Source organism: Dendrobates tinctorius, unplaced genomic scaffold (assembly GCF_039654945.1).
Source record: "Dendrobates tinctorius isolate UK_male_01 unplaced genomic scaffold, ASM3965494v1 ptg000011l, whole genome shotgun sequence".
Taxonomy (NCBI): Eukaryota; Metazoa; Chordata; class Amphibia; order Anura; family Dendrobatidae; genus Dendrobates; species Dendrobates tinctorius.
In genome coordinates, this window is record NW_027361679.1 from 9,204,842 (window position 1) to 9,217,248 (window position 12,407).

General features: G+C 44.4%; 1 protein-coding gene across 1 annotated transcript in view; it reads left to right on the forward strand.

Annotated features, from left to right (window-relative positions):
• The window catches only part of STPG2 (sperm tail PG-rich repeat containing 2), an 867,800-nt gene that overhangs the window by 21,572 nt on the left and 833,821 nt on the right, over positions 1-12,407 (forward strand). Inside the window, exons 3-4 of the mRNA XM_073589766.1 lie at positions 6,095-6,241; positions 12,115-12,279. Coding sequence (XP_073445867.1) covers positions 6,095-6,241; positions 12,115-12,279 — 312 coding nt within the window. The remainder of the gene's footprint in view (positions 1-6,094; positions 6,242-12,114; positions 12,280-12,407) is intronic.

Sequence of the window (12,407 nt, forward strand, 5' to 3'; positions counted from 1 at the left end):
CTACTTCCACCATATGCAGCTCTCAAGTCCAGCTCACCCTCCCAGACACTATGAGTAGGTCAAGAAAGTACTCAGTCTCTCATCCGCGTACACTGGGTTTGAACGCCCACATTGCCAAACTAATCTCGTTTGAGATGATGCCCTTTCGGTTGGTGGAAAGCGCAGCTTTCCGCGAACTCATGGCCTATGCAGTACCACGCTATGACCTACCCAGTCGCCACTTCTTCTCTCGCAAAGCCATCCCAGCTCTCCACCATCATGTGAAAGACCGCATTGTCCATGCACTCAAGCAGTCAGTGAGCGGAAAGGTGCACCTCACAACTGATGCATGGTCCAGTCGGCATGGCCAGGGCCGTTACGTGTCCATCACTGCGCACTGGGTTAATGTGGTGGATGCAGGGTCCACAGGGGACAGCGGTGGTGGGACAGTGCTGCCTAGCCCACGGTATAGGAAACAGTTGGCTGTAGGCGTTCGACCCTCCTCCTCCTCCAGAAGCGAAAGCTCGTCCACAGAGCGCAGTCGTACGAGCACTCCATCTGCAGCTGCCACTGTTGCACACGATGTGTCCCCCTATCGAGCAGCTAGTGGAAAGCGTCAGCAGGCTGTGTTGCAGATGATGTGTTTGGGCAACAGACACACCGCCGAGGTACTGGCCGAGTACTTGAAGCGACAAACTGAGTCATGGCTGGGCAGTGTACATCTTGAGGCAGGCAAGGTAGTTAGTGATAACGGCCGTAATTTTGTGGCAGCCATAGCCCTTTCAAAACTCAGCCACATACCTTGCTTGGCTCACACCTTGAACCTGGTGGTGCAGTGCTTCCTCAAAAATTATCCGGAGTTAACAGCCCTGCTCCAGAAGGTGCGAAGACTGTGCGCGCACATCTGCCGGTCGCCTGTACACTCCGTTCGTATGCAGAAGCTGCAGCGATTGCTCCACCTTCCCAACCACGGCCTCATTATCGACATTGCAACAAGGTGGAACTCCACCCTGCACATGGTGGAGCGGCTGTGCGAGCAGAGGCAGGCCATAATGCATTTGTGGGAGGATACACGGCCAGGCACTTTGAGAGCAGACATGGAGTTGACAGGTGTGCAGTGGTCGAAGCTGAAAGACCTCTGTAAAGTCCTTCAGTGTTTTGAGGAATGCACACGGCTGGTAAGCGCAGACGACGCCATCCTAAGCATGAGCATCCCACTTATGCGTCTGCTCATGCAAACTTTGACGCACCTTAAGGAGCAGGCGTCTGCAGCCAATGTTGATGAGGAGGAAGAGGAGGAGGGAATCCTTGATGACATTCAGCCATTGTCTGCTCAGGGACCTCTCCTGGACGAGGAGGAGGAGGATGATGATGGGGATGATTACTTAGGGGAGGAGGATGCATCTCGTGGGGCAAGTGAAAATGTTGGCGTGGCAAGGTCTGGTACAGGGTTTGTGCGTGACTGGAGGGATGTGGATTTGCCAGAAAGTGCTCCTCCACCCAGCACTCGCAGTGCATCATTGACACCGGGAACATTGGCCCACATGTCAGATTATGCCTTGCAGATCCTAAAAAGGGACCCCCGCATTGCCAAAATGATGAACGATGACGACTACTGGTTGGCCAGCATCCTGGATCCACGCTATAAAGGCAAATTACAAAACATCATGCCACAGGAGAACCTTGACCTAATATTGGCTAATAAACAAGCAACTCTGGTAAATCGGTTGCTTGAGGCATTCCCAGCACACAGCAGCGGTGATGGTTCTCACACGAGCCGTACGGGCCGGGGGCAGCTTGGCAGAGGTGTTCGTGGTGCACACAGCAGAAGTGGCGTTGGAGACAGGGGTTTCATGACAATGTTGTGGACTGATTTTTCAAATACCGCTCACACAACTGGTAATACTGCATCGATGGAAAGTGACAGGAGACAGCAGTTGTCAACTATGGTTACAAACTACTTTTCCTCCCACATCGATGTTCTCCCACACAGGTCATTCCCCTTTGACTATTGGGCCGCTAAACTGGACACCTGGCCTGAATTGGCCCAATATGCCTTACAGGAGCTCACTTGCCCAGCTGCAAGTGTGCTATCGGAAAGAGTCTTCAGTGCAGCTGGATCAATCCTGACAGAAAAAAGGACCCGTCTGTCAACCCAAAATGTGGATGATCTAACCTTCATTAAAATGAACCATGCATGGGTTTCCAAGGATTTTGTCCCACCTTCCCCTGATGACACATAGGGTGACAGAAAAATGGCTTGCTTTGGTCCACCTCTTCCTGGGACTTCACCTATTTCGCCTTTTGCATCAGCTGAATGTCCAACATCAACATATGCCACTTTCTAAAACTCCCTAACTGTGCTGCCCCCCCCATGGCCGGGGTCACCACCTAGCGCACGACACCGTGCGAGTGCCGTTGCCCTGGACAGGTGGGTAGGCCGACTCTTGGGCGCGGGCACTGGCACAGGGTCCCTCATAGTGCAATCAAGTCTCTTTGACGGTGGTGGTGCACACCCGCCGTCAGACACACCGCTGTACTATGAGGGGCCCAGTGCCAGTACCGACGCCCACGAGTGGGCCCCCCTTGCTTGGGCAGGGCCCCAGCATTTGCAATCTTTACCTCTCCCTGCTCCTCCGCTGTGTAATCTGGGCCGTCAAATCCATACTGTGCCTGACACCGTCTGAGCCTGCCTCCTGATGTATAGACATATATTTAGAATGTGTACACTATGCTATCCATACATGTTATCCGGGGATACGGTACCCTTTCTAACCTTTGTGCAATCACGTGCAATCCATACTGGGCCTAACACCGTCTGAGCCTGCCTCCTGATGTATAGACATATATTTTGAATGTGTACACTATGCTATCCATACATGTTATCCGGGGATACGGTACCCTTTCTAACCTTTGTGCAATCACGTGCAATCCATACTGTGCCTGACACCGTCTGAGCCTGCCTCCTGATGTATAGACATATATTTTGAATGTGTACGCTATCCATACATGTTATCTGTGGATACGGTACCCTTTCTCACCTTTGTGCAATCACGTGTAATCCATACTGGGCGTGAGAACGGCTGGCGAGCTGTTAAGCAAGCTACAGCACCTGTGGTTTGCACACGTAAGTTTTTAATTTTTTCAGGAATGACGGTTAGGCCTAATTCCGGAACTGCGGTTGACCTGCACTTACTGGGAAATCATCGTTCGCGGGTAATAATTGTAATCAGTGATCCCCATCACTAACGTTGTTCAGCGGGTTATCTGCACCTGTAAGCGACAAACGCTGGCCTTTTCAGTGTAGCGCACATGCAGCCACGGACATGTAAGGGCATGACACACCAGTTATTGGCCAATCTCATGTGCCAGAGCCTCACGTGTCCCTCTAGTAAGCCGGACTCGGACCGCGGGGCATGACGGAGTCTCATTCGTTAACGGAATTAAGCTTGCAATGTGTGCATCTGTTCTGTAGCTGGCATGGTTGAGGTTTCCCAGGTGGAGTCGAATTTAACCGTAGGCTCCACTCCTGGTGGTGCCCTTCTGGACATTCCTTTAAGGTTCAGCTTTGCAACCATACTGCCCACGTAAAACAAACACTTTGCTTTCATGAACGCTGTTTGGAGGGTCATGACTCGTGGGAATAACGCCGCCCAATCAGTTAACCTGCTAGAGAGATCCTTCGTTGCTCCCAAACATGACATCACACTCCCTAGGAGGAAGGTAATGCCACTGTGGCGACCGTACTCCTGGGGGTGACACAAGTGCACTGATGCCCAGCCACTGCTCAATGAATCTGCAGGTACATTGACCCAGACCACTACATTCCCCTCGCACGCTACACGGCCTGAATCTGACCCTGATGAAACTCAGGTTACCCTTCCCATATACAGTTCCATCTTACACGGTGACAAAGAGGAAGCTGCAGATGAAAGTGCAGGTTCGGCCCACCCGCCATCAGACACACCACCGTACTATCAGGGGCCCTGTGCCAGTGCCGTCGCCACCGAGTGGGCCCCCCCTGCTTGCTCAGGATCACAGCACTTGCAAGGTTGAAATACTGTGCAGTGAGATGGAAGATGGGGACGACGAGGAGTCCAGACTAGTACAGGGATTCCCTAGCGAGGAGACTTATTTGATTGTTTTCAATGTTGGGACAGCAATTTTTGGGGAGCACTATACTCTGGAGAATGATAGATGGGGCCCACCATACACTGGAACATTCCAAAGGTGGACATCAGACACTGGAGCAGCATTTACAGGGCCCATTATACACTAGAGCATTAGAAATGGGGCCCATTATGTTTGGAGCATTATTTGGGCCCATAAGACAGTGGACCTTCATCCATGGGGACCAACATATACTGTAGCATTATGTGGAGTTCATCATATACTGTTTCAAACATTATATGGGACCAATGATTCTGTATGGAGAAATAGATGGGCCTTGTCATGAGATGTAAAAAGTGAAGTATTTTTCATTGTACTATACCGCTATTTCTCTGCCGTATCGGAGCATGATGAGTTGTGGTATGTGTTAAAGGGGCGCTCTTTCGCCCAGGGCACATGTAAACCTGGAGCCAGCCCTCCCCCCCCACAACTTTAGCCAAATAACCCCCATTTTTCAGTGAGTAACTTGTATTATGAAGTTAATTAAGGTTGACAAGCTTAAGTAAGAAGAATTGATGCTTTTGGCATTCAAATGGGCACTGTAGGTGTGTTTCCTGTCCTCCTCTCACTGCCGACTTTTATTCCCCATTGACTTACATTGGGTTTCGTGTTTCGGGACGACCCCGACTTTTCCCTATAATCGGACGATCTTGCTCGACCCGACTTTTGGAAAAGTCGGGTTTCACGAAACGAAACTCGACCCTAAAAAACCAAAAGTCGCTCAACTCTAATAATAATAATAATAATAAGAATAAGTTAGCAGCGTTCGGATTACAATATAGTGGTTTTTTCAAACCACTATAAATATAACAAATCGGATTATAATATGTTGCTTGAACCTAGAGGTTCAAGCACCATAATTAAGTGAAAGTAATCAAAACACACTCATTTCAATTTCGATTTGTTGGATTTCAACGGTTGGTGCTTTTTGTTTTCAGGGAAAATAAACCACTGCAAGAGGTGTCTGACAGTGGATTTCTTCTCCCCTCCTTGCATAGAACACATGAACTCTCGGTCGAGCCAAGTGCTCAAGGGTATGAGGAGATCTGGACAAATAGCTGTTTTCTGAGTGAACTTTTAGCTTTTGGCTCAAAGTGTTCTCATGCATATGGCCGGCATTAGATAACTCTAGCAGCAGATCATCTTTAATGAAAGAATTTTGCATGTTAAAATCAAACATGCCTTACCCATCTTGCCTTTAACTTTTGCCATTAGAAAGAGTCTAATGGCTCCCATACGGCACTGGGTGTAACATATAAGTTGCCAGAATGTCAGGTCCAGTAAGGAGGCAATGGGGACCCTTAGAAACTCTACTGTTTTTTGGAAACCCACCTACTGGACATTTATGGCTGATATGGTGCATAGCTAACATTATTATGCAGGATTTTGGGTTCAGGGTTGTAGTTAAAGGTTATTGGTGTTCATGGTGTTGATGGTGTTACCAAATGCTACAATATGCTGGCTATGTAATATACTGTGTTTAGGTAATTCACTGATAATATGAAATAATTTACCGTTTGTTTAGATTGCAGGAGTAGAATTGCAACTTGTATTTTTTATCGCTTACTGGTAGTAATGTGCACATTTCCTAGGCTAATACAACATTTCAGTTTTCCGCTCTAGTATATATCGCCCAATTATATTATTTTATTATATCCACTTTTTAAGAAGGAAAAATATTTACATTTATAGTGTTGTGCAACCTCGTCACATTTACAAATGAGACAATTAGGCTGCTAGCAAGTTCTTTAAAAGTGCTCGGTGGCGTTATACTGAATATATTATTCCGAGTAGCATATTTATTTTAACAATTACAAGCTTGGTTGCAGCTTGCTATTAACTATCCTGTTTCATTTGGATGCCTCGGTGCAGCTGTTCCAGCTGGCGTCTGGTGTTTTGTTAGCCCTGTGTTACGCTACAACAATCATGGGTATTATTTTTTTAGGAAAAGGTGAAAGGAGGACAAACTATCCAAAACAAAGAAAAACGTTTTCAAGAGCCTGTCTCCTCTGTGCCTGGACCTGGAACATATGACTTGCAGCTTGGGAAGTACATTGATGGGACAACGAGGATCTCTCCAAAACCTCAAAAAGTACATAATTATTTTTTATTGCTATTGGGTCATCTGAGGGACTAATTGTAAAGTGATAATGTCGCGTGTTAAAGAACAGAGGACACACATAGAGCAGTATCGCCTGGTAAAGATTGTGAAAGGTTGGAGTGTGCGCTCACCTTTTGGTGATGTGTGAAGGCAAAACACCTTTAGACGTGTGTAAATGCTGTTGCGGCCCCATGGCTGGAAGAGAAAAACTTCTTCAAGATGAATAATAGTAGAAAAGGACAATATCACATTGGACAAGCTGTGGTAAGGTAAAGGAGAAGCCTTTATTGTTCCAAAATGTTTTTTTTATTCTTCTAACGCATTTCGGCATCTTTCTCAAGGCAAAAATTATTTGTTTTTCCTTGAGAAAGACGACAGTCTGGCTCCAAAATGCTTTGGAATAATAAAGAACCATTTTGGACACATAAGGCTTCTCATTTACGGCAGAGCAGCCCATTCAGCATGATATCATACTCGTATGCTAATATCAGGTCTTCTGCTCTTTCACGGTCTGGTATTTTTTATGGCAAAAAAGGAGCCATCAAAAATTTGAGAACCTCAATGGGCACCTTTCTTGTTCCACCATAATGCATTAGATTCCAACAGATCCTTATGGAGCCTGTTTGAATCCAGATTTATCAAAGCTCTCATGGCTCTATTATTTCCAGTAGCCATGATGCACATGTGAACACAGCCTAAATCACGTCTTATTATGTAGATGGAATTACATTTCTAGCCTGAGCATTTGTCAGAAGAAGATACGTTTTCTGGGAAGAGAAATAAAAGGTAATATTAGAAATGTGTTTTTTTCTGAGAGAGTTATAGACACTTGAAATCAACAGCAGTTCTCCTTGGAAGATTTGCAGTAAGCAATATTCATATGATGAACACTAATATTTGCTGAGGCAGTAGATTCATAAATTTCCTGACAGCTAAATGTGATGTAAAAAGTGAATTCAAACAACAAATAAAAACCATTTATTCTTCATGTTCTCCTTCAATTAGAGGTTGACTTTAAAAGTGACTTTTTTCCAAATAGCTAGTCAGTCATAAACGTAACCAATTGTATCATGCTTTATTTAGCTTTTGGATATTGTTTGTCCAGGAGAGAGATAAAATAATTTTTAAAAATCATTTGGTTATTGTGCAGCAGTCTAGGGTGGTCCAAATGAACAACCAGACCTCTGCAAAGGACTAGAAACCTGTCTAGAATAAGCATTACTCTGGTAAACTACTAAGGCAGACAGAACAGTTCAAAGTTGGCACATATTAGGCCTTTTTCACATCACGCTAAAAGCAGCTGAAGTATACCTGCTGTATAGCCATGGCCGATCCTGTTGCCTAAATGTAAAATTGCACCTAGCACCCCTCCCCTCCTAATAAATTTGATATAAGATAGTTCTTGATGACATATACTGTATATGTTGGGCTGTTCTCCTGCTGCAGTATAAATTTGGAGTCAATCAGATGCCTCCCTGATGTCACTACATGATGGATAAGTATCTTTCTGTATTTCATTGAGGACAACATTAATCCTGAGAAAATCTACAACTCCATTTGCTGAAATGTGGCGGCAAACTTGCAAGGAACTTCCCCAATGCTTCGCAATTGCCTACAGACAAAAACTGTTACAACCAAATATTTCACAGTTTCACTCATTAGTCCAGAGCACCTGCTGCTATTTTTCTGCACCCCAGTTCCTATGCAAAGCTGAGTCACCTGGCCTTGTTTCCATGTCAAAGTATGGTAATTAGCTGCAATTCTTCGATGAAGACCACTTTAGGTCAGACTTCTCTGAACAGTAGGAGGGTGTAGCTGGGTCTCAGTGGTTGCTGTCAATTCTGAGACGAAAGCTTTATGTTTCTTTCGACTGTTGCAGCAAGTTTCGTTGGTTGGGTCTATGCTCCTCAAAGTTGATATATATGGATGGTGGTTTGGTTGGGGTATCTCGGGACAAACAAGCTGTCATGCCCTCAGCTGCAGGCCCGATCTCCACTGTGCAGGGATACCGGCGCCTATCTCGCAGCTTCACTGGTATTACTCACCCTGTCCGTGGCTCCAGATGATCAGCGGCTCCTTTTGTCTGCTAAGAACCTGCATCCTCTTGGGAGGTCTCCTGGTAATGCTCTTAGAAGGCACGCCCCGCTTCCTGCGAATACTTAAAACAGCAGGGCACCTGTTCTCTATTAGGGCTGTCTGTGCTGTGATGTTCTGGGCATAAAAAGCATCCTTCCCTTGAGGGAGGTGCCTGAGCAATGTGTTTATTCTGTGGGATTGTTGACTCCCATTCAGGCCACACTCTGTTGAGCTCTGCATGCTAAGGCTAGTGTTGTCTTTATACTAATAACTCTGTCTCCTAAAAATCCTCTGCTGGCAATTCCCTGTCCTGGATCCTTCTGGACACTCCGGTTTCTACCCCAGACTGACCAAGGCTTTCTTTTGGAACCATCCAGATATGCTGTCTGCCATGTAGATCAGCCTTTCTGAGAATACACAGAGCTTCCGGGATTCTCGCCACCTCCTCTATATGGTCTGTACGGGTCTTCCCTCTGGTCCGGGTATTGTGGCATTAAGGTCACCTCGTGTTACGATGGGGGGAATCCCTGCATAGGGGTACACCTTGCCGGTGCTTCACTTCGTGATTCTGTGTCGTGGTCCAGAGGGTTCTTCCCTTAGGCACCTTTTCCATTTGTTTGCTTCCTTTAATAAACATCCTTGGTTTTTGAAGCTCATTCTCCTGTCTCTTGTGTATCGGGTATACAGCTACCACTGCACCATCAGTGGTCTAGTGAGTCCAGTATACATCTTTGCGCCCTGTGGACATAACACAAACATATCAGGCTGTAAGTCATCTGAGGCTGTGGATCTGCTTGGAGGATTCTCCCTTTACAGAATTGATGCAGAATCAGATGATGCAGCACATACACAGTGATGTACGCAGAATATTAGATCCCATGTTAGAAGGCAACCCTCAGCTTTACACCCTATACATAATCAGATATAAGCTCTGGCCTACCTGTCACCTTATATTTTAGGACTTCTAAATACCTTATACAGAATGAGCCCCAATTGAGATTTACTCACAATAGCTACACAAAATGTATAAATGTTAGTATTTATTCCCCCTTAGAATGGTGTCAACTTTACCTAGAATACCCTCTTATAATATTAATGTTAAGTGGGAACTTTCCAAAAACCTGTAACACAAATCATACAGATTGAGCCATCAGTTGGATCTCGATCTCTGCCCCTAGTGTCATCCAAGAGTGGCGTTCTCATTACCCAGTCAAAGTGTTATCTACCCGTGGGTTTCACTTTAACCCCCACAATATCATCTAGCAGTGAGATTCCCATTGTCTCACCTAGCAGTTTGTTCCACTCTCTCCTTGCCATGTCATTCAGAAGTAGAGTACCACTGCTACAGTTGTGGGTGAAGATCACTGAGCAGTATGTCAGTAGTTGGACATTTTCTGTACAGTTGGAAAAGTTAGGAGCTGGAACTGAAAAAGATGCACTTGGATTATTTCCTGTTGGAAACAGTATTGTCACACGGTTTTCTCTGTCCCTATCTCCTACTTGATTCACTGTCTGCAAATATGAACAACTTGTCACTGCTGCACTGGACACATGTCTGTTTGTAGTATGGCTCAAACTGCTGCTTCACACAGCTCCTATTTGGGCTGCAATGCTCTGGTGTTTGACTCGAGGGACCTGTCCTGTCACTTTTCAGTGCAGTTGGGAAGAAGCTTTGGTGTTCGCTTTTTCCTCCAAGCTGGCAAGGAGTGACTTTTTAGGTCAATCTGTATCTACTGCCCCTTTAAAACAATGTTGTTTTCTGCTGATAGATTAGCTTGCATCAAGGAACTTGCAGTTCCCAAACAATTTAAAGGGGCTATTTTACGATTAACAATTTTTCCGAAGAGCCTAGAGTCGTAACATCTAACAGAGAATCCACAACGCCTAAATAAACTTACTAGGTGCTTTCTTTTCGTGTAGTTTCATTCTCTATTTCCTCTTTGTGCAGTTTTCCCCTTAGAACAGACTCGACAGTCCTTTTTCAATGATAATGTCATCACTAATTGCCTGTAAGAAACAACTTTTCCCAGATGTGCCCTTTGTCTCCTATCTGACATTTTTTTTAGGTATTTATTTTCATTGCTGATTGTGATGGATCTTCAGTGCATGCTTGGCGACAACAGTTATACTGCCGAGTGGCTAATAGTGAGTGTAAGGGACGCTGGCATGACTGAAAGACAGTGCAATTTTCTATGCTAATGCTTATCCTCTGCAGCAGTACAAGGAAAACGGGGATGCACAGACTTACTGCAAAGGGAGAGCCAGAGCTACTAACAAAAGACCCGGAGAAAAGAGCAGTGCTTTCTTAACCAACTAAAGAAAGACTACTGAAGGACTAAAGGAATTGTCCAGTAGCAATGATGGGAATGCACTAACTTGGCTGCAATTATTTAGGGGACTTGCCCAAAAACACCACATGCTTTTAAAACCATATATGTACTTAATTTCTCACTGCCTGCATACCTTAAGAGATGGTTCTTTCCCTGCATGTGTGTGTAGGTAGAGACATGTAAGTCATTTGCATTGGACAGGGAGAAGCCGACAGAGTCCATCCTTTCCAACTAGTCTACCATGCGACTTGGACCTTGGCGGCATGAAAAGTATGTTTTCCCTGAGACTCCGCAGCTTTTCATATTGAAACATACATGCAGTCAGTGTCTGATACATGCTGCTCGTGGTTGGGGTTGCATGTATCTGCTGTCAGGTTTCTTCAATGTCTGATACATGCTGCTCGTGGTTGGGGCAGCATGTATCATGTATCTGCTGTCAGGTTTCTTGAAAGACTCACTGAACCATCAATGATCTTGGGAATATCAACTTTCTTCTCTTAACTCTTCTGTCTGTGAATGGAATAATTACAAAAAGAGTATATTGTAAATGGGTACATGTAATTCTTATCTATATCAAAGCAGGTTTTCAATTTCCTTTTCAGTAAATAAGAAATATTACAAATGCAACGGCTGTAACATTTCTTTCCCGATTCATTATCTGTAAGCACATTAGCTGTGATGCTGATAGACACCATAGAAAGCCAAACTGCTGTGCTACAATGGTTTAGTGCTAAATCATGTTGTAGAAAGAGACGCCTGGGCGTATCCGAGCTCCTCCATTAATAATGTAAATGTTGGTCACAATTATTGGATTCTTCTTGACTAATTATAATATTGTATAGTCTTGGCAAGAGCTTGTGTAATTTAATTTTGGCGAACATTAATCAATCTATTTGTCAGATGTTAATCTGTAGCTTTAAACTATAGTGCTGAACTAAATTACCATATCATTCTCTCTTAGGTTAGGCTTACTTGTATATCCCTGAGTGATCGCCAAACATTCACAGCAACGTGTCTATTTTTGACAAAATGACCCATACAAGTCTATGAATTGATGAAAATCAGACAGGAAACGGATGGCATCAGCATGCTGTCCATGATTAACATTTCTATAGAAGAGAAGCTTTGTAATTTATTTTTTATTTTTTGATCATTGAAAATCATTGATGCCAAAAAAAAATTGCAAAAATGAATTTTCAACCAAATCCATGGATTTGGGGAAAAACAATTGTCCCCAAGGGTGGACAACCCCCTTTCATAAAGAATTATTCAGACATTCTTGCATGGTTTTTCGCAGTATATACAGCTCCTTTATCAAGGCCATGAGATCTATTTATCAGTATATGCAGTTTGTATTCTAAAATCTAGTGACAGATCCATATCAAAGATTTTTCAGCTGAATAAATGCATTTTCTTTTATGTGTAAACTAAAAGAAGCAATTGCCTTGTCTCACACAGGTAGCAAAAAGCCATCTCAAAAAACAGCAAAATGCTGGGGCCCCATCCATTCCAACACCAGGACAAGCTTTTGGTTATGAAGAAACTGCAGATGGTTTCCTTATTAGACAAAGTCCACCTGCCATGGACAATACCCTGGGACCTGCTTACTACAATCCTGGAAATGTAAGTAGATCTCATTAATTGCTACGTGAAAAGTGTGTACCGTATATGGGAGCTAACAGTTCTCCTAAACTTTTTTTGCTTTTTTACTTGTGCCAAGTAATTCCACCGTTGACTGGGAAATAAAGCAC